Source organism: Scomber scombrus, chromosome 24, assembly GCF_963691925.1.
Source record: "Scomber scombrus chromosome 24, fScoSco1.1, whole genome shotgun sequence".
Classification (NCBI taxonomy): Eukaryota; Metazoa; Chordata; class Actinopteri; order Scombriformes; family Scombridae; genus Scomber; species Scomber scombrus.
Genome location: NC_084993.1, coordinates 680,939 through 702,160, shown reverse-complemented (window position 1 = coordinate 702,160; position 21,222 = coordinate 680,939). Strand labels below are relative to the sequence as shown.

Sequence of the window (21,222 nt, the reverse complement as noted above, 5' to 3'; positions counted from 1 at the left end):
CTGTTATTATTATTGTTATTACTATTATTAGATTGTACGGACAATTTAAGGTAGTTTTTAAATAAAGAAGCAGCTTTAATATAATTTGGTAGACTTCCCTTAAATAGTAACGTTAATCCTTTAAAAACACCAACATATATTAAAGTCCATCAGAAGCCCAATAAATGAATTAAAATACATAAATATAAATGTGTAAATTATAAATAATAACTGAATGTTTTTTAATGAATGATGAAATCTTGCTTTTGTCCAGCAGGAGGCTTTTTGAGCTGCTTTAACTTTTATTAAAACATTTTTATAAAACATTTCATGTCACATTTGAGCTCAGAGAAGCTTTTACAGAGCAAACAACAACAAAGCTAAAACATTAACGCACACATTCTCAGGAAAATATCAGGCCAACTGAATATTTCTATTTCAGTAGTTTTCAGAAAATATTTTTAATGATAATAATGTTCTACAAACTAATGTAATATAAAACATAAGAGAGGAGATTTGAAATGGAAACAGCTCTTTTTTGCTTTTTTGTTAAATTACTTTTTGAAGCAACTATAACGTTTTTCAATCTTACTATAAAATATTATCTTATTTTTAATATATTTAAATATATAATGCAGCTTTAAGTTGTTTGTCTCCAGATTTTACTCAGATTAAATGAAGCATGTTTCATCTTTAAAGCAGATTTATATTTACACAACAAACACACTGAGCAGTTATTTTACATCTAACTATAAAAACACTGCCAGCATTGAATACAGTCAAAGTGGCGCCATCTGGTGGTCAAACGTTGCTACTGCAGTTAAAGAAAGAGCTCATAATGAATACAAGAAGTTAACTCAGTGATGCTATTATTCAGATTTTAATAGATAAAAGTTTCTACAAAGCTTCAGAAGCCTTAAAATTATTGTTTTATCTTCTTATGAAAGTTTTTTTAACTTTGCAGCTTTTTCCCAAATCTTGTATAAACAGGATCTTGACACACATGTACAAATAAGACTATATTAAACTAAATAAGACTGATTATAAACTCATTAAAACATCCTCATGAGTCTCTTCCACTAAAGCTTCCACACTGCACCTTTAAAGTTCATAAATGTTGATACGACACGTTTAACTTTAACACTAAACATCCTCATGAGTCATTATCTTCTTCATTCAAGTTATTAAAAGTTGTTGTTGTGCTTCTGAATCTTGAATCTTGAATCTTGTTCTTACACACGGGGATAAAAATAATATTTCTTGTCAGGATTTTGGAGGCTTGTGTAAGTTTCAATGCTGCAGGTTAAAAAACAACAACAACACGTTTGAGACACGTATGACATCACGAGGTCTCGTTTGAGGTGAACGTGTTGAAACGAGACTCTTCGGTATGAGATCGACGTCGCTGCTGTTTGATTCTGGATGACAACGTTCAGAGAGGCTCAAGATCTTAATGCAGGTTTAAGTATTTTCTGTAATTGAACTCATGAAGCTCATTCAGCTTATTAGATTTGTCTCTTTTGTTCCTGTTATTTATCTTCTGCACTGTAACTGAACTTTTCTGTAATTCTGTTAATTGCTTTTTTATTTTTCTGTGTTTGAAAGATGCTCTAAAAATAAACTTGTTTTGTCTTTTGTTAAACTGGACGATAAAAATGTTTAGAAACACGAACTCTTCACATGTCAGCGTTATGATGTCATATTTAACATTTACAAAAAAAACCCCTCCAAATAAGAATCTACGTAATAAAACAGACTATCTAACAACAGTTCGACTAGACTGCGTTCAGATCTCGACGAATCATCGAAGACAAAAACCTACGAAATCTAAAACAGACGATCAAACTGTCGCCGTAGCAACCAATAAAAAGCCAAATTGCTCCAAAATCGGATGTTTGTTGGTGTTGTTTAGTTGCGAGCAGGAAGCTGCTGCATCTGGAGCGAGTCGTAGGTGTCTCTGGTGGCCGAACTCAGACCCTGAAACATAAAAACATCAGTTATTAAATCAATCAGACTCATTGATTATTTCACTGATTCATAAAAAGTAAAAACCTCTCACCTGGTACACCTGCTCGTTCTTCCTCTGACGCTGCAAATAAACAACAATACATCATAAATATGTTCACTTAATAAGTACCTCAAACTGTACTACAGTAAAGTACAAGTACCTCAAACTGTACTACAGTAAAGTACAAGTACCTCAAACTGTACTACAGTAAAGTACAAGTACCTCAAACTGTACTACAAAAAGTACAAGTACCTCAAACTGTACTACAGTAAAGTACAAGTACCTCAAACTGTACTACAGTAAAGTACAAGTACCTCAAACTGTACTACAGTAAAGTACAAGTACCTCTAACTGTACTACAGTAAAGTACAAGTACCTCTAACTGTACTACAGTAAAGTACAAGTACCTCAAACTGTACTACAGTAAAGTACAAGTACCTCAAACTGTACTATAGTAAAGTACAAGTACCTCTTAATTAAATAATTAAAAAATATATATTTTCATGTAATAATGAACTTTAATGTTTGTTTTATCAGATTAATACTGAAATAATAAAAGTAAAACATGAACACTCACCTCTTTCCTGGCAGGAAGTTCCTTGTAGCTGCTTTCTGTACGTTTTTGGTTCAGATCCTGAATAAAAGAATCATTAAATGCGTCATAATGAATTATTTATTATATATTTATATTAATGAACATAATGAATTATTTATTATATATTTATATTAATGAACATAATGAATTATTTATTATATATTTATATTCATGAACATAATTAATTATTTATTATATATTTATATTAATGAACAAACAAACTACAAACAGGTTTTATAAATACAAAGCAACATTTTCTAAACCAATAATGTTAATGTGTGTTTACCGTGTAGGTGGCGTTATCGTCTGCTGCTTTACGGTTCTGTTGATCAGAACAAAACAGAACCGATTAGAACCAGGAAATAAAGACATGATTGATTGGACTGTTTCAGGGTTCTACCAGGTTCTGTCGAAGGTTCTTCTGAGTCTGTCTCTTTCTGCTGTTGTCTTTTTTAGAGAACCTTTAATAGTTAAAGAACAATATAAACTTAACCCTCCTGTTGTCCTCGAGTCAAGGAAGGAAGGGAGGTAGGAAGGAAGGAAGGAAGGAAGGGAGGAAGGATGGAAGGGAGGAAGGAAGGAAGGATGGAAGGGAGGGAGGGAGGGAGGAAGGAAGGAAGGGAGGAAGGAAGGAAGGAAGGAAGGAAGGGAGGAAGGATGGAAGGATGGAAGGAAGGATGGAAGGAAAGGAAGAAGGAAGGAAAGGATGGAGGAAGGATGGAAGGGAGGAAGGAAGGAAGGATGGAAGGAAAGGAAGAGGGAAGGAAAGGAGGGAGGAAGGATGGAAGGGAGGAACAAGGGAGGAAGTTTGTTCCAGTTGCTAACACACTAAAATGACATCATAGCACAATTATTTAAACTGACACACAGAGAGCAAAACCTCTTCTCAAGTCTTCAAAAGTCTAAACACGTTTTCTGCTTTACACACATGTTGCAGGTTCTCTGAATAACACAACAATCTGACATAAAGTCACGTCTGCATTCAAAATGACACTACATGAGCTAATTGGCCGATATATGAGCCACCTGCCAATCACCTCAATGGTTCTTTGTTACCACTTCAAACAGGAAGTAAGTAAGCTCTATGAAAAGACCACAGGTGAGCACCTTCTTTTTTTTACAACAACAATGGAAAACATTGCAGAGAGAGGAAGAGGAAGAGGGAGGGTGAGAATGAGAGGGGGAGGAAGAGGGAGGGTGAGAATGAGAGGGGGAGGAAGAGGGAGGGTGAGAATGAGAGGGGGAGGAAGAGTGATGGACGAGGCGTTGTGTTCAGACCTAGCTGTGCAGAAAGATGCTGCCTAATTATTTTTCTTGCCTCTTTTTTGCAATTTTCTTTTCAGTTTACTGTTTTTTTGTGAGCATATGTTTGTTCACTCCAATGTAAATATATCTGCTGTGCATATGTTGCACTGACAGCATGTTTGTGTATCTGCAAATAGTTCTGTGCAACAATCTGAAGAATTTTCTACAATTTGAACTATGTTAGTATTATAGCAAAGCATACTAAAGATGAGAGAGCTTTTCATTATTAACAGTGTTTAGTTGGTTAGACAAACATCTGCTAATATGAATGAAGTTTGAGCCGGTTGGTGCAAAAGTTAGATTTTGATAATGCTTTGTGTAGTTGTGGTTGCAGTGATTCATTCTGCAGGATATTTGAGGTATTTTGATCAAATCAGACTAGTTTGCAAAATTGTGTTTTTAGCAATTAGAAAAAACAGTTTTCATCACATTAACAGAACCTGAAGGATCTCGTGTTCTATGTTCTTCCCGTGTGTTCTCCGATAGAACCATCAGATATATTAATATTTAGTACACATGAACAGGAACACTCACTCTTCCTCTCTCAGGATCTCTGTTGGGCATCAGCGGAGCGTACGGAGCGTTGTCCTGACCCTGCAGATCCTAAAACACACAAAGAGAAAAGAGTCATTTAAACTCTTTATGGATCAAACAACGAATTAATGATCAGAAGTTAAAACTTGGTCCTGATGAGTTTGTCTCCGTCTGTTTTTTGACTGTTCCTTCTTTCCTTCCTCCCTCCTTCTCTCTTTCTTTCCTCCATCCCCCCTACCTTCCATCTGTCCTTCCTCTTTCCTTCCCTCCTTCCTTTCCTTCCCTCCTTCCTTTCCTTCCTCCCTCCTTCCTTCTCTCTTTCTTTCCTCCCCTCCTACCTTCCTTCCTTTCCTTCCTACCTCCCTCCTTTCCTTCCTTCTTTCCTTCCTCCCTCCCCTCCTACCTTCCTTCCTTCTTTCCTCTGTCCTTCCTTCCTTCCTTTCCTTCCTTCCTTCCTTCCTTCCTTCCTTCCTTCCTTCCTCCTTCCCTCCTTTCCTTCCTTCTTCCTCCCTTCCTCCTTTCCTTCCTTCCTCCCTCCTTCCTTCTCATCCCCTATCCTTCCTTCTTTCCTCCCCCCTACCTTCCTTCCTTCCTTCCTTTCCTTCCTACCTCCCTCCTTTCCTTCCTTCTTTCCTCCATCCTTCCTTCCTTCCTTCCCTCCCTCCTTTCCTTCCTTCTTCCTCCCTTCCTCCTTTCCTTCCTTCCTCCCTCCTTCCTTCTCATCCCCTATCCTTCCTTCTTTCCTCCCCCCCTACCTTCCTTCCTTCCTTCCTTTCCTTCCTACCTCCCTCCTTTCCTTCCTTCTTTCCTCATCCTTCCTTCCTTTCCTTCCCTCCTTCCTCCCTCCCTCCTTTCCTTCCTTCTTCCTCCCTTCCTCCCTTCCTTCCTTGACTCGAGGACAACAGGAGGTGATGAATATGAAAGTTAGAAGGTATAAAGACTCACAGAGTAGATGCTGTCCTCTGCTACCTTCGATTTGGTTCTGAAGAACTAAAGAAAAACAGAAATGTGTGAGATGATAAAACTTTGTGTGTGTGTGTGTGTGTGTGTGTGTGCGTGTGTGTTCGTGTGTGTGTGTGTGCTTGTGTGTGTGTGTGTCTGTGTGCGTGTGTGTGTGCGTGTGTGTGTGTGTGTGTGTGTGTGTGCGTGCGTGTGTGTGTTACTGTGTGTGTGTGTGTGTGTGTGTGTGTGTGTGTGTGTCTGTGTGTGTGTGCGTGTGTGTGCGTGTGTGTGTTACTGTGTGTGTGTGTGTGTGCGTGTGTGTGTGTGTGTGTGTGTGTGCGTGTGTGTGTGTGTGTGTGTGTGTGTGTGTCTGTGTGTGTGTGCGTGTGTGTGCGTGTGTGTGTTACTGTGTGTGTGTGTGTGTGCGTGTGTGTGTGTGTGTGTGTGTGTGCGTGTTACTGTGTGTGTGTGTGTGTGTGCGTGTGTGTGTGTTACTGTGTGTGTGTGTGTGTGTCGGACCTTCTCCTTGATGAACATGCCGGTGATGATGAGTCCGTACAGACCGAGGAAGCCGTCCAGGATGTAACACAGCTGAGGGTCGTACATGTTCAAAGCTTCTGCAGAATAAAAACACAAAGAGTTTAAAGTACAAGTACCTCAAACTGTACTACAGTAAAGTACAAGTACCTCAAACTGTACTACAGTGAAGTACAAGTACCTCATTTCTATATTAGCGTGACGGTTGTTTTAGTTTATTTCAGTCTCAGACCGACTTCACTGAATCTCGACCACCAAACCTGAACCAGCTTCACTTTTCACCCTTTTTTTCTTTTTTCTTTTTTTTAAACTTTAAGTCAGTGAAGTTTTTTTGTTTCTCAGGATTCAACCAAGTGAATCTCGTGTCCATCGGCCTCCCCCCTGCACCATCGCCATGGCAACGCTGATGATAAACAGATTATAGGCGTCTTTTTTTCGGAAGTGATTTCACAACCCTGTCAGATTGTTAATGTGACTCTGGGGTTCGGGGGGTAAGTTCAGTCAGATAAGAGCAAAGATAGAGCAAATATAAACAGAACAGGAAGTGTGTGTGTGTGTGTGTGTGTGTGTGTGTGTGTGTGTGTGTGTGTGTGTGTGTGTGTGTGTGGTCAGGGTGGGCGTACTATCTGATGAACGTATAGCGCTGTGAGTTTCATGCACACGATGAGCCTCAAACACGTTCACAGATCAGCTCGTCTGATTACAGAAGAGATAAATTAAACCTTAGTTACACAAACATGCATATAAACGAATTATAATACTCATAAAAAAGGTTAATTCTGCATAATTAATACTTTAAATGCAGGACAAACATCATATTAGAACTACTGAGTGCTTCTTCCACCAGTAAATAAACTTAATTGAAGGTTTCTGACACATTTTATATTAGATAAGCTGCTTTATATATAAAGAGAAAACACCTATTAATGTATTAAATAAAGAGCAGAATATCTCATCTAAAGATTATTAATGTGAGCAGTTGGAGAAAGGTTGCGTAAGATAATAATTATGAGCTTATAAAACACGACATCGTCCTTTAAAATGTTTCAATAAGTTTAAATTAAAGCTGCATGAACCAGAAGGAGCAGAGGAAGCACAGTTCAGTGTTTCACCTCCTGATGAAACATTAAATATAAAAACATAAAGAATTATATTTTTCATTTCTGGGCAAAGATTTGTACATTTTACTTGATGCCTGGTTGTTTTTTTCTTCTCTAACACACTTTATATGTCACATAACCTGCAGAAATATCCAAGTTATCAAAAGTAAATGAAGTAAATCAGTATATTTGTTTAGTTTATTGTATTTTTCTCTTTAATAATAAACTTTACATGTTTAACCTTCGTATCGTCCTCCCGGGTCAAATTGACACCGTCTGTTTTGACTGTTCCTTCTTTCCTTCCTCCTTCCCTTCCCTCCTTCATTCCTTTCTTCCTTCCTACCTACCTTCCTTCTTTCCTTCCTTCCTCCCTCCCTCCCTCCTTTCCTTCTTCCTCCCTTCCATCCTTCCTTCCTCCCTCCCTCCTTTCCTTCCTTCTTCCTCCCTTCCATCCTTCCTCCCTCCTTCCTTCTTCCTCCCTTCCATCCTTCCTTCCTCCCTCCTTTCCTTCCTTCTTCCTCCCGTCCATCCTTCCTCCCTCCTTTCCTTCTTCCTCCCTTCCATCCTTCCTTTCTCCCTCCCTCCTTTCCTTCCTTCTTCCTCCCGTCCATCCTTCCTCCCTCCTTCCTTCTTCCTCCATCCCTCCTTTCCTTCCTTCCTTCTTTCTGCCTCTCTTCCTTCCTTGACTCTAGGACAACAGGAGGGTTAATCTATTTTATTCATTCTTGTTTGCATTAATCTTTAATTATTATACTTTCTATATTTATATCTTGTCTGTAAAGCTGCAGAAATTATAATTATCATGTTTGTTTTGTGCGTCTCTAACTTGTGTTTATTGATGGAAATACATCTATATACATATTCACACACTAATGAAGAAGAGAAGGAGTATTTCTTTCCACTGAAACTGTATTTAAGTGTCTATCAGCTCATTATAAGCTGCAGTGAGTCAACGTTAACCGGAGCTTTCAGCTGTAAACACACTTCCTTCTTCTTCTTCTTCTTCACTGACTCCATGAGCGGAAAAAGCTTCATCACATTTCTCTTAAAGACTAATTTAAAGCTGACTCATCATGAGCTTGTTTTTCCTTTCAAAGGTTTCCATCATAAACATCAGATATAAAAACATCATCGTCATATTTACAGAATCTGATCAATAACATTTAGAAAAGGATCAATAATCGGAAAAGTGTTCGTCACTATTTCCCCGATTGGAAGAAGACGACTTTAGAGATCAAATGTAGAAATCTGCTGGACTTTAAATCTTCACAGTTTAATATATAAAGTTAAAAATAAGAAGATTCCAGACTGAATCCAGAGAAAATGTAATTAAAGCAAAAAAAAAAAGGATCAATTTGTGGAATATACTCGCAAAATAATTGAAACTACAAAGATTTTAAAAATGTAATAAAGACAAAAACTGAAGCATAAATATTATTGTTTATATTAATTTTGTAAGGGATTACTTTATGTATAAGACCCTTGGTGCTTTGGGGGATTTATAACCGTGCATATAGAAGGAAATATGTATATATATGTGGATGTTTGCACTGTATTATTATTATATGCATGATGTTTAAAGCTAATTAATATAAATGTGATGTGTTTGATATTTTTCCCTTTTGGCTTTTCTCTATTTCTAAAGGAGATAAAAGACAAGAATGATTATTTACTTTATTTAAATATGTGTGAGTTTGAGTTTAATGACTTATTAATAATAAACTAAACTAATCATCATCTTTTCTTCATCATGTTCATTTAAACTGGATTTCTTTGAGTTTTTTGGTAAAATAAGACAAAACAAGACGTGTGAAGACGCAACGTCGAACCGTGACGATCGAGCGATTAACTGATGACTTGATCGAATAATCAGCTGTTTAATAAAGTAAAACTAATGATGTTTTGCAGCTGTGAGAGAAACAAACAGATGTGTTGTAACTTTGTGCAGCAGCTCTTCACAGCTTCACTTCCTGCAGGTTAAAAGCTTCACGTCGGCTGATATTTAAATAATAAAGGTAACAGCAGACTCCATCGCTCGGCTTCTTTCTGGATCTTCAGACGTTTACATGAATCAACATTTTCCGAAACACGACTGGAACAAAAAAAAAAACTCCTGATATTATAATGTTAAGTTTAAAAGTCAGCGTTTACAGTAAACTGCAACCAGCTGACAGTAAACACACGGAAACACCAGTTTTACTCTGACGTGAGTGTTTCATGTGTGTGTGTGTGTTCAGACTGATTCATTCAGACTTTCAGATAATCTTAATTATAATTTTCCACCTATCTCTCTCTGTGTGGTTTAACCCGATTAGTGGGTTAAAGAGGGGTCGAGTGGAAACAGCAGCAGAGACTCAGCATTAATTAAACTGTGTTTGTCAAATGTGAACGTGAGACTCGTGAAGCTCCGAGAGCAGCGACGGTTTCCTGAATGAACCTCAACCTCACAGACTGCGGTCGCCTTAAATCAGCTAAAGGTCTGCGTGTTTATAAGACAGAAAACATAACGTGATGCGTCCGTCGTCTCCTTCTAGTTCATCATTTTGCCTTTTTTCTTGCCTAACAAACATAACGTGTTAAACGGCTCCAATATGCCGACGACACTCTAATATTTTATAATTGGTGCTTTTTTTTGGTCACATACACCTGCAGAAATGAGGATACGTGTTTCTGTGATGTTCTTGATTGTATGAGGTCAATCAGGAATTCTTTCTGTTAATGCATGTTTATTTATTTCCAACTGATGTCTTCATGCATGAGACACTGACAAAGATTTGCTCCAGAGTCCAAGGTTCTTATACCGTTACAGAAAGCTCAGATATTTCCAGTAGTGATACATTATTCTGGGGCTTTGCCAACTAAATCTAACCTATATCTGTCATTCTGCTGAGCGTTTTCCAGCAAATCAGCAAAACATGACTACTTGACCATATGTAAAAATACATAGTAACAAGAAATATTCAAGTTATCAAAAGTAAATCATGTAAATCAGTATTTTCATCGGGTTTATTGTATTTTTCTCTTGCATAACAAACTCAACGTGTTACGCAAACTGCAGTAAAGAGAGAATTATATGTGTAGCTTTAGATGCAGCTAAAGCTTTTGATTGGGTGGAATTCGATTATATCTGCTCTACAGTGCCCCCCCATGGTGAGAGTGCTGGTTAATAGCGTCTCTTCAGAGGCCTTTCATCTTCGACGAGGCACCAGACAGGGCTTCCCCTTGTCTCCTCTGCTATTTGCTTTAGCTATCGAGCCACTTTCAGAGGCAATAAGGGGCGCGGACGATACTTCTGGTGTTAGTCTCTGTTTCTGACTCAGCCTGAAACTTCTATTCCTGCCCTTATCCGGACTATAGAGATTCCCTTCAAATGATCTGATTCCGGTTTCACATATTTAGGTGTTAAGGTCTCTGCCAACCTGAATGAACCTGAACCTGAAAGTGATCTGCTCAGGTGGTTTGAGGTAGAGTGAGTTTAATCAAAATGAATTCTGTTCACAATGCAAATGCTCCCTTTGATGATCAATAAGTCTGTATTTTCTGATATTAATAAAGCTATTTCAAAATTCATCGTGCATGGAAAAAAAAACATGTTTCAGTCTTAAAACACTGCGGTTACCCAGAGAGAGTGGAGGTCTTTCAATGCCTGACTTTATGCTTTATAATTGGGCTTGTCATATATAGTGTATAGTGTTAGGAGGGCTAAAACATTTGATGGATTCTATACAGGAAACCTAAATTGACGCCTGGCATTCCCCCTCTCTGTCCCCACTCAGCCTCGCTGCTAATGAGACATATTTGCTTCCAATCGAGGTGAAAAACAGTCAAATGATGATGAACACAATCAGAACCTGGGAGAGTACATCAGCCCACATCAGCCCATCAGCCCATTATACAGAACAAGGCCTTCCCTTCAGCTCTCGGTACAAATATATTCCAGTGCTGCTATGATCGTGGTATTAGAATAGTCGGTGATCTGTTTGAGGATGATAAACTGTTATCTGTTGAAGCCCGGCCAATAGCCTCAGTTACCGACTCATTCATGTTACAATTTCACCATAACAGGAAAATGATGTCCTACTTCTACAGGAAGCTACAGTCCCTCAATTCATGTGATAGTGACACATTTAAAGGCTTATTGAACAGGGATGAAGCAGCAGAGTTTGGAGAGGAAGCGTTGTCCGATGCAGTGAAGTCAGTACAGGATCCTTCATAGATTACAACGCAACGCTCCGATCTCTGAATACTTTCTATCCTAAATCTCCCCTCTGTGTTAAATGCAAACAGGAGGTTAGGTTCTTATATTCATTGCATCAAGCACTGCCCTTTGATATTTAGGTTTTGGGAAAAAGTCTCAAAAGGAAATTAACTTAATTCTTTGGTAAGAACATACTAATAGATCCTGGTTTGTTTTTGCCAGGAGATGCATCGGCTACTAATTCAGTGGATTAAGTCCAGACCTCCAGCTGTTAACCCAAAGGTATGGAGAAGTATTTAAAGTTCTACCAATGGAGCACCTGAGCTCAGTTTTAAAGGGGAATGAGAGGTATTTTGAGAGGTAAGTTGTTTGCACCCTTCTTGAACCTCCTGCCAGGCTCTACAGCAGACTTAGTACGCAGAGGTTGCTGTGATGTTAATTGCCCCCCCCCCCCGCCCCCCTCTTGCGCCTCTGTACCTCCCTAATGCTCTTTCCTGGGTGCTGATTTTGTTTTATTTCTTTGGTTGCATTCTCCTTGATCCTTGTGTCATTTATAAACTGTGAACTTCCAAGAACGATCCATGTAAGGTCCAATATAATGTTGTAATACTTTTGTCATTCTGTATATGTGATCTGCTTATACCTAACATTGGACCCAACACTGGACTCGTTTCCGTCGTCAGTCTGTTAATCAATGAATAAACCAACTATCAAAGATATTAATAGTGTACTATTGCAGTACTAAAATTGTATTAATAGCAATAATCGTAGTAGTGAGAGTAGATTATTGTAGTATTGCAGTACTAAAGGGATAAATTGTGTTTATTAGACAGAAACACTGGCCGTCTTCAGAGCTTCACGTTAGCTCATGACACTAAATCTGTTTTCTTAGATGCTTTTTTTGTTCTTCAGTCTCCCTGATAAAGTAATGTTCTGTCCCTTCGGTCGCTGTAAAGCAGCATGAAGTCATCGTCTCGTTTTTAGGCTTAACCTTAATGCATGGTGGCAGGAAGTGGAGACATTTTGTCCATATTTATTTTAGTCTGTGGTTTATAGAGCGCTGCAGCTGGTGTGTTATGTTAATGTGTGAATGTTGGCTTTGAGTGGTTATCTAGAAACAGGTCAGCTATTATTTTTCACAGTTTAATTTCTCTGTGTCGTGATGTGTATCAGTTCCAATATTAAATTACTTTAAAGTTTGACTGATTGATTTTATGGACTCGTTTTGAAAAAGAAAAACACCCAACTTGTCAAACGTGACGCTGGAAAACAGAGACGTTTAGTAAACCCTTAGTAGCCCCTTAATAGACCCTTAGTAGCCCCTTAAGTAGACCCCTAGTAGCCCCTTAATATACCCTTAGTAGACCCTTAATATACCCTTAGTAGCCCCTTAATAGCCCCTCAGTAGATCCTCAGTAGACCCGTATGGGGCTTTTTCATTATACAGTTCTAGCTCTACTCGACTCGACTAGACTTCTTTGCGTCTCCATCAGGGATAGTACCTGGTACCTGCTGCTCCATCAGGGATAATACCTGGTACCTGGTACTTTTTTAGTATCTGCTCTGCCGAGGTTCCAAGCAAGCCGAGCCGATACTAAAATGTGACGTCAACAGACTGCCGGCCACTGATTGGTCCGAGAGTCACTGGAAGAGTCATGAGCCATCCCACACAAGAATCAAACCCGGCATTTTAAAGTACCAACAACAGCGTTACAGAGATTGGTTTCTCTTCTCTTGCTTTGTGTGAGACAGAAAGCCTCATACAGCAGCAAGTACACCATCACCTCCATGTCCTCCATTGTTTATGTGTTTGTGTCGAAGTCACGCCAGTTTTGTGCAGCCGTGCTATTACGACCCCGCCCACGTTGAGGAGGTACTATGAAGTAATGGAAAACCACCTGGTACCAAAACCGAGTTGAGTCGAGCCGAGTAGTGCTAGAACTGTATCATGGAAAAGCCCAATTAGTAAACCCTTAGTAGCCCCACTAGTAGATCCTTAGTAAACCCTTAGTAAACCCTCAGTGGACCCTTAGTAGACCCTATTTCATCATATAATCTATATAATCAATATAATATATATCTGTTTCAATTGTATCACTTCTCATATTGTATTTATTTATTTAGATTATTCCAGTAATTCCAGTTTATATATCTTATTTTATCATTATTTCTCATTTATTAAATATTTAATTGTATTATTTTTCTTTAATTACTATTATTTTTATTTATTACCTATAATTGTATGATTATTTTTATATAATGTATTATTTAAAATGATTCTCTTGTGACCTTTTTGACCTTTATCAGTTTGACTTTCTGCAGAATTTATCTTAAGTGTGATAAGTTATCGGCTCATGTTTGGTGAAACTTGTTGCCTAATTTCTGCTTAACACTCATCATTTCATCATCTCAGACGTGCTATCTGATGACACAAGTGTCAGTGTGAGCGATGTGATGACAAAACTGATTTTATGTCGAGTGTTTAGAGAAGCTGCTAAATGTGTCAGCGAGCTGCAGTGAAGGCAGAGATGTCAGTTTGCTCGAGCGGTTTCAGACGAAGCAGTTTGTTCCTGAACACCTGGAAGTAATCAGGACACCTCGCAGCCTCCTCTACAATCTACTTTTTATTGTTTCACCTCAGCTTTCTGTTTTCTTCTCTCTCGTTTCTGCCACCGAGCTTCATCTCTCTCTCTCTCTCTTTCTTTCTCTCGCCTCCATGTTTTCTACCTTTATAAACGACGACTGCAGAACACAAAGAGTTTTTATTAGAGACCCGCTGTGAACATATGTGTAAAAAGCTTCTCATGTGAGGACTGAAACTCTCGTCTCTACCAGCGTACGTTTCTGACACTTCTATCACCACAGAGAGCCGACACTCAGTTTGGGAAACACAGCTCAGCTCTTAAAGCTGAAACCACAGGGCTGCTGCTTCCTGAACAGGAGGGTTCACTCTCTGTGGTCAACTTAATATCTTCACTACAGAGCAGAGCTGCTGCACCTCATATGATCATGTTAATAAGGAAATAGAACTTATTTTACATTAAATACATCATGCAGGTGTTGATAATAAAGCATTATTAATAATAGTGTTGACTATAATCACCTGTAAAGGCTATTTAGTCCTTTAAATATGTCTCTTTAATTGATGCAACGCCACATGAAAAGACTACATTTGATGTTATTTGTCGAGCAAACCTTAAAAAATGCCTCAAATTTGAGCTAAAAAAGTGTTTTACGAGGGTTTCAGAGTTGGTAGGGCCTTTAACGGTCGGTGTAGTTTTAACGATCGGGCGTCACTTCTCACTCTAACGTTGTTTTGTTAATGATGATGCGCTAATATACTATAATAATATACATTAATAAACCCTGTAGACCTTATAAACCTTGAGCCAGTAAACTAAAACCACATTTTACATTAAATACATCATGTAGTGTCATTATGTGCTACGACAGGTGTTGATAATAAATCATTATTAATAATAATGTAGACTATAATCACCTGTAAAGGCTATTTAGTTCTTAAAATAACCTTAAATATACATTAATGTATCTTTAATCTCTTTAAAAGATGTTAAATTGACTTAATTTGTCGAGCAAAGCTTAAACAAATGCCTCAAATTTGAGCTTAAACGTGATTTACGAGGGCTTCAGAGTTGGTAGGGCCTTTCACGGTCGGTGTAGTTTTAACGATCGGGGGCCACTTCTCACTGTAATGTTGTTTTTTTAACGATGATGCAATAATATACTATAATAATATACATTAATAAACTCTGTAGACCTTATAAAACTTGAGCCAGTGCACTAAAACCACATAGCTGCTAAACCTCATATGATTATGTTAATAAAGAAATAGAACTTATTTTACATTAAATACATCATGCAGGTGTTGATAATAAAGCATTATTAATAATAATGTTGACTATAATCACCTGTAAAGGCTATTTAGTTCTTAAAATAACCTTAAATATCCATTAACGTCTCTTTAATTGATGCAACGCCCCATTAAAAGACTACATTTGATGTTATTTGTCTAGCAAACTTTAAAAAATCCCTCAAATTTGAGCTAAAAAGTGTTTCCAGAGTTGGTAGGGCCTTTAACGATCGGTATAGTTTTAACGATCGGTGGTCACTTCTCACTTTAATGTTGTTTTTTTAACGATGATGCAATAATATAGTATAATAATATACATTAATAAACTCTGTAGACCTTATAAAACTTGAGCCAGTACACTAAAACCACAGACCTGCAGCTTCCTGAGTGAGGAGCGGGGGGGGGTTCGTTCTCTGAGGTCAACTTAATATCTTTACTCGACTAGAAAACAGAGCTGCTGCACCTCATATGATCGTGTTAATAACTATTCAAACTTATTTTATATTAAAACAATCATGTCAAAGCACAGTAGTGACATTATGTTTAATTTAAGATAGGTGTTAATAATAAAGCATTATTAATGTTATTAATGTCGGCTATAATCACCTGTAAAGGCTATTTAGTTCTTAAAATAACCTTAAATATCCATTAATGTCTCTTTAATCTCTTTAAAATATGTTAATTTGACGTCATTTGTTGAGCAAACCTTAAAAAATGTCTGAAATTTGAGCTAAAATAGTTTTTAGAGGACTTCAGAGTTGGTAGGGCCTTTCACGGTCGGGGTAATTTCAACGATCGGGGGTCACTGCTCACTTTAATGTTATAGTTTTTTTAATAATGTCGCATTTAAATACATTAATAAACCTCTTAAAACCACCTCATACTGTCACTGTTTGAATTTACAACATTTTTAATAAAGGATTTGTTTCAGTTAACCATAATTAGCCTTTAATAAAGTTCATGTTTTAACACTAATCATGTGTTTAACAGGCTGAGAGGCTTCAACTATTCATGAAACACAGAAGAAATAAAGATTTATGAGGCAAAACATTCATTTAAATTAAAAACAAACTGATTCCTGCATTTATTTTTTATCTCCAAAACTCTTCACGCTGCATAATATGAAGTTAGTCTTTAAGCAGATATTTGAATAATTCAGCTTTAACACTCTTCAGTTGTTCATCAGCGTATGAAACTTTCTGCTGTGTTGGTTAAACGGAGGCCGTCATGTTGCGCTGCTCAACTCTCCGAGCTCGGAGCTTCTGTCGATTCAGCAACAACAAATTATAATATATGATGTTATAAAAAAACATTTTCACCCAGTTCTCTCAGACTTTGTGTGTTTTTACTGCTGCAAATGTTTCATATTGACTAAAAGATCTGCTTCAAAATGTGCTTTTCAATGGAAGTGATTAGATGGAGTCATTAAAAAGCAGATGTGAAGCTTTTATTCAGCTTCAGCTTCTGAGTCACATCAAGTGATATCTGACACTGGTGTTACAGTAGCAGTACTTTTTGTATTTGTATTAGTAGTAGTACTTGTTGTAGTAGCAGTAGTAGTAGTAGTACTTTTTGTAGTAGGAGTACTTTTTGTAGTAGCCGTAGTAGTAGTAGTACTTTTTGTGGTAGGAGTACTTTTTGTAGTAGCCGTAGTAGTAGTAGTACTTTTTGTAGTAGGAGTACTTTTTGTAGTAGCCGTAGTAGTAGTAGTACTTTTTGCAGTAGGAGTACTTTTTGTAGTAGCCGTAGTAGTAGTATTAGTAGTAGTAGTATTAGTACTTTTTGCAGTAGGAGTACTTTTTGTAGTAGCCGTAGTAGTAGTAGTACTTTTTGTAGTAGCAGTAGTAGTAGCATTACTTTTTGTAGTAGGAGTACTTTTTGTAGTAGGAGTAATTTTTTTAATAGTAGTAGTACTTTTTGTAGTAGGAGTAGTTTTTGTAGTAGTAGTAGTACTAATAGTAGTAATACTTTTAGTAGTAGTAGTAATACTTTTAGTAGTAGTAGTAGTAGTAGTAATACTTTTAGTAGTAGTAGTAGTAGTAGTAATACTTTTAGTAGTAGTAGTAGTACTAGTAGTAGTATCAGATTCCCTCTTAGTGTTTCCCTGTTGAGCTGTGGTGGAAGTATAGTAACAAAAAGACTTTGCTACTAAAAACACTGTAACATTGAAACATAGAAGATGAAGATTCATATTAGCTTCACATCAACTTAAAATACAGAAATGTTTCCCTAAAACATCCCGAAATACTTCACTGAACCTTTTTAGACCTGCAGGATTCAGCGGTGAAGGTTGATTCATCATCATCATCATCACAGCAGGAACATCTTACATAGATGCTTAATGTTGGGATTAGACTTTAATTTGACACCTTATGTAGAGTTAGAAGTTGTGGTTGTATTATAAAGGGATGATTACAGCAAGACAAACAGCTTTAACCCTTAAACAGGCAGCGTGCAGCAGCAGATACAGACTCTAACCTTAATGCTTTGTTAGGAGCACTATTAGTTGTATGGGCCTTGAGTTGAACTGGATTGGTAGAATTTAAGTTTGTTGATCGGTTTATACTTTGATAGAAATGATAAAATCAGTTTAGAAACTAGTACATTTGATATTAATGACAACTTAAAATAAAGCATTCAGTTGTTTTTACCATTATGACCATGTTTAACGTATCTTGGAGGAGATACAAGCCATAAAAACCCAAAATAAATGTTTTACTTTAGTTGTAAATGACATGGATAGGATTTTAAATTTCACATCTCATTTTCCACTCATACCTGTTTTAGGGTTAATGTTCATTTTAGCTACTCGCTGTTGGTTTAAGACACATTTGAGGACTTTATGGAAACAAGCAACCAAGAAAAAACACTATTAAAAAACATGTAACCTGCATTAGTTTGAGTTAATGATGGTTGCGGTTGTTTTGATATATTTGGCGCCTGATTTCTGTCTCATGTTAACGGCACGAGGCCACAAGCTTCTTATTGGCTTTAAAAATCAGACTCTACATCATATTAGCCTGTAAGATAAGCAGAGGAGGTTCTGGATACATACAAAATATAAAAATATGGATTAAGTAATTCATGCGTTAATTGTGCCAAATACTGTTTATCTTGTTGCCATGGCAGTAGACGTTACGTTGTACATGTGGAAGCATTTAGGGAAGTTATAAGTACATTTATTTGTCATTTAAACTATAAAACACGCAGCTGAAATCAAATATTGTGTCTCAATGACCAGAATATATGTAAATAAAAGATAAAATATCAATAAAAAAATTAAATATTGAAAGTGTAAAGGTGCAAAAAAGATGTTAACTGTAGCTGCTGTAAGATAATGTTTTTATTTTAGGAAGAAAAGCAAAATATAAACGACTCATTTTAACTTATTTACTGATAAAAACATGGAGCTCCTGTCTTTGTGTTGATGCTAATGTTAGCCTCCGTTAGCTCGTGTGTTAATCAGGCTTATTAAAGCTACACGTTGCTACAGTTAGCTCGACCAGCGAACCGAATTATATTAATCTGAACACAAAATGAATCAGACGAATAAAATAAAAAAGATAAAAGATAAAAAAAGGAGAGAAATGAAACTTGTGGCTCTGAACCTGCAGACTCTGCAGCAACATGGCTGCCAGCTGCCGAAGTCACAGCTCAAAATTTGGCATCAAGTTTATTTTCTTAAACTTATTTTTTTAAAGTTTGCATTTGAAAATCCTCGCAGGAAGTTACACGTTTACAGAAACAATTACGAGCTTTGATTTCTGTCAAAAACAACATCTGAATTATAATTTGGTGATTGTTTTTTTTGTGTTTCTTTATTTATTTAACTTTTTTTTGGTTCACTTTAAAGATCCAATAATTACGTTGCATTAAACACTTTTTAAAAACTGACATTATTGTTATTATATTATTAAAAAACACATTTCTTTGTTCGTAGCTGCAGAGTCGACATGTTTGTTTGTTTCTTTATATGTTTTTTAATCAAATTCAAATTTAATTTGTAATTTGAGTTTAAAAAAGAGGAACAAAAACAAAAACTAAAATAGAAATAGAGCCTTTTCTTTTGTTTTTTTGGTTGTTTTTTGTCACAGCACATTTCAACCTTTCAAAAAGCAGGAAACGAACAGGTGTGACTGAACTTAACGGCGGCTCCGACCCATCAACGGTCTCCGTAAACCACGTTGGTCAGAAATACAGAAACCATAAAAAAGTGGAAGTGAGTCCTAACATAAGTCACAGCCCTCTTGTGTAATGTTTGAATATGTTTGTTTTTGTTCTCCTGCTTTTTAAAAGTCAAGATGTCTGCTGTGAAAAGGCTCCGTCAGAGTCAGAGATGAAGTCGGTTTAGGCTTAGTGCCGAAGCGTTTCGGTGTGTTGTTACCTGCTGAAGGAACCACAGCGGCGAGGACCAGCAGGCCAGAGATCCACGTCTGGAGCGCCATCCCAAACTGGCTTCCCACCAAAAAGAAAAAAACCCAACAACAACAAACAACTCAACAGGCGACGGGTTCTTTCTTCAAACTTGGTTCCTCGTTGAGCAGCGACGAACCGACTGAGACGACACACCGAAGCAAACTGAGCCCGTCTTCCTCTGTCAACTTGAAATGGAACAGGAAGTGGTGAGGAGCTGCTGTGCCAGGTGACACACAACACTGAGACACATTTTCTCCCACACACACACTTTCTTTTTCTTTTTCTACACATGGAAACAGAATATCAAGTTTCTCCTTTTGTTTCTTGATGTGTTTCAGTAAATCTTTTAAAGAAGGAGCGACTGAAATCGAGAGATGGGGGGGGCGGGGGGGCTTACTCCCAAACATCTTCATTTCTGTTTCATTTCTTTGGTTTTGGTGCTTTTCATCTTTTTAAAAACAGTTTCTCTAGTTTCCAAAACACGAGGTACAAACTTAAAAGTCTCCAAATCTGAGATAACCCCGATGACATCACTGTGACGTCATCGGGGTTACTTATTTACTTTTTATACAAATTAGCTCTCAGTGTTGACAATTTAAAAGTTTATCTACATAACGGTTTGTTAGTTAGTTAAATTATTGTGTTTAAGCAGAATTTTGAGGTGTTTCTATTTGTTAGTTCTTTATACTTTAACTTTAAATAGAGATTGAGTGACAATCCCCGAACAATCGACCTTACTCCAACAACAACATCGTCCATCTTGCGTTAAACAAGTATTTTCTCAGTCCAAGTAAAAAGATCAATCTTTCAATCTCATGGATCTATTTTACAACTTCTAGACTATTGTTGACTGTAGTCGGGTCGGTCTATAACTATTAACGACTGATTGCTTGTTTTGCTGCTATGGTCAGACTGTTGTCCAGGAAGTCTTTTACCTTCATACAGCTCATGGAGATAAACACATTCTATCGTATTGATCAGTTTTCACTCGACAGCCAACAAAGTTCATCTCACTCACTGAATCGCACCTCGACCCTCGCTGGCCTGAGGTACTTATACTTTACTGTAGTACAGTTAGAGGTACTTGTACTTTACTGTAGTACAGTCTGAAGTACTTGTACTTTACTGTAGTACAGTTTGAGGTACTAGTACTTTACTGTAGTACAGTTAGAGGTACTTGTACTTTACTGTAGTACAGTCTGAAGTACTTGTACTTTACTGTAGTACAGTCTGAGGTACTTGTACTTTACTGTAGTACAGTTTGAGGTACTAGTACTTTACTGTAGTACAGTTTGAAGTACTTGTACTTTACTGTAGTACAGTTTGAGGTACTAGTACTTTACTGTAGTACAGTTTGAGGTACTTGTACTTTACTGTAGTACAGTTTGAGGTACTTGTACTTTACTGTAGTACAGTTTGAGGTACTTGTACTTTACTGTAGTACAGTTTGAGGTACTTGTACTTTACTGTAGTACAGTTTGAAGTACTTGTACATTACTGTAGTACAGTTTGAGGTACTTGTACTTTACTGTAGTACAGTTTGAAGTACTTGTATTTTACTGCAGTACAGTTTGAGGTACTTGTACTTTACTGTAGTACAGTTTGAGGTACTTGTACTTTACTGTAGTACAGTTTGAGGTACTTGTACTTTACTGTAGTACAGTTTGAGGTACTTGTACTTTACTGTAGTACAGTTTGAGGTACTTGTACTATACTGTAGTACAGTTTGAGGTACTT

At 37.2% G+C, this 21,222-nt stretch overlaps 1 protein-coding gene across 2 annotated transcripts; it reads right to left on the bottom strand.

Annotated features, from left to right (window-relative positions):
• Positions 1-267: 267 nt before the first annotated feature.
• Positions 268-19,668, bottom strand: LOC133976602 (T-cell surface glycoprotein CD3 zeta chain-like). 2 transcript variants are annotated; one of them, XM_062414850.1, is made up of 8 exons: positions 19,454-19,668; positions 5,883-5,980; positions 5,367-5,411; positions 4,422-4,490; positions 2,869-2,904; positions 2,565-2,621; positions 2,039-2,068; positions 268-1,956 (listed from the first exon to the last, which is right to left on the bottom strand). In XM_062414850.1, exons 1-8 carry the CDS (start codon positions 19,512-19,514, stop codon positions 1,888-1,890), a joined length of 465 nt encoding a protein of 154 aa, XP_062270834.1. In that variant the 5' UTR covers positions 19,515-19,668; the 3' UTR covers positions 268-1,887. The 2 variants fall into 2 exon arrangements, with proteins under 2 accessions (XP_062270834.1, XP_062270835.1); XM_062414851.1 differs by having other exon boundaries at positions 5,883-5,977.
• Positions 19,669-21,222: the final 1,554 nt, after the last annotated feature.

What these genes read in the sequence shown, in the direction of transcription:
- LOC133976602 (XM_062414850.1), bottom strand. Translation starts at nt 19,514, where the DNA reads ATGGCGCTCCAGACGTGGATCTCTGGCCTGCTGGTCCTCGCCGCTGTG. An exon ending in GAGATCCTGAGAGAGGAAGA is followed by an intron (nt 2,905 to 4,421) that starts GTGAGTGTTCCT and finishes TCTGATCAACAG; the next exon opens with AACCGTAAAGCAGCAGACGA. An exon ending in ACGATAACGCCACCTACACG is followed by an intron (nt 2,622 to 2,868) that starts GTAAACACACAT and finishes TCTTTTATTCAG; the next exon opens with GATCTGAACCAAAAACGTAC.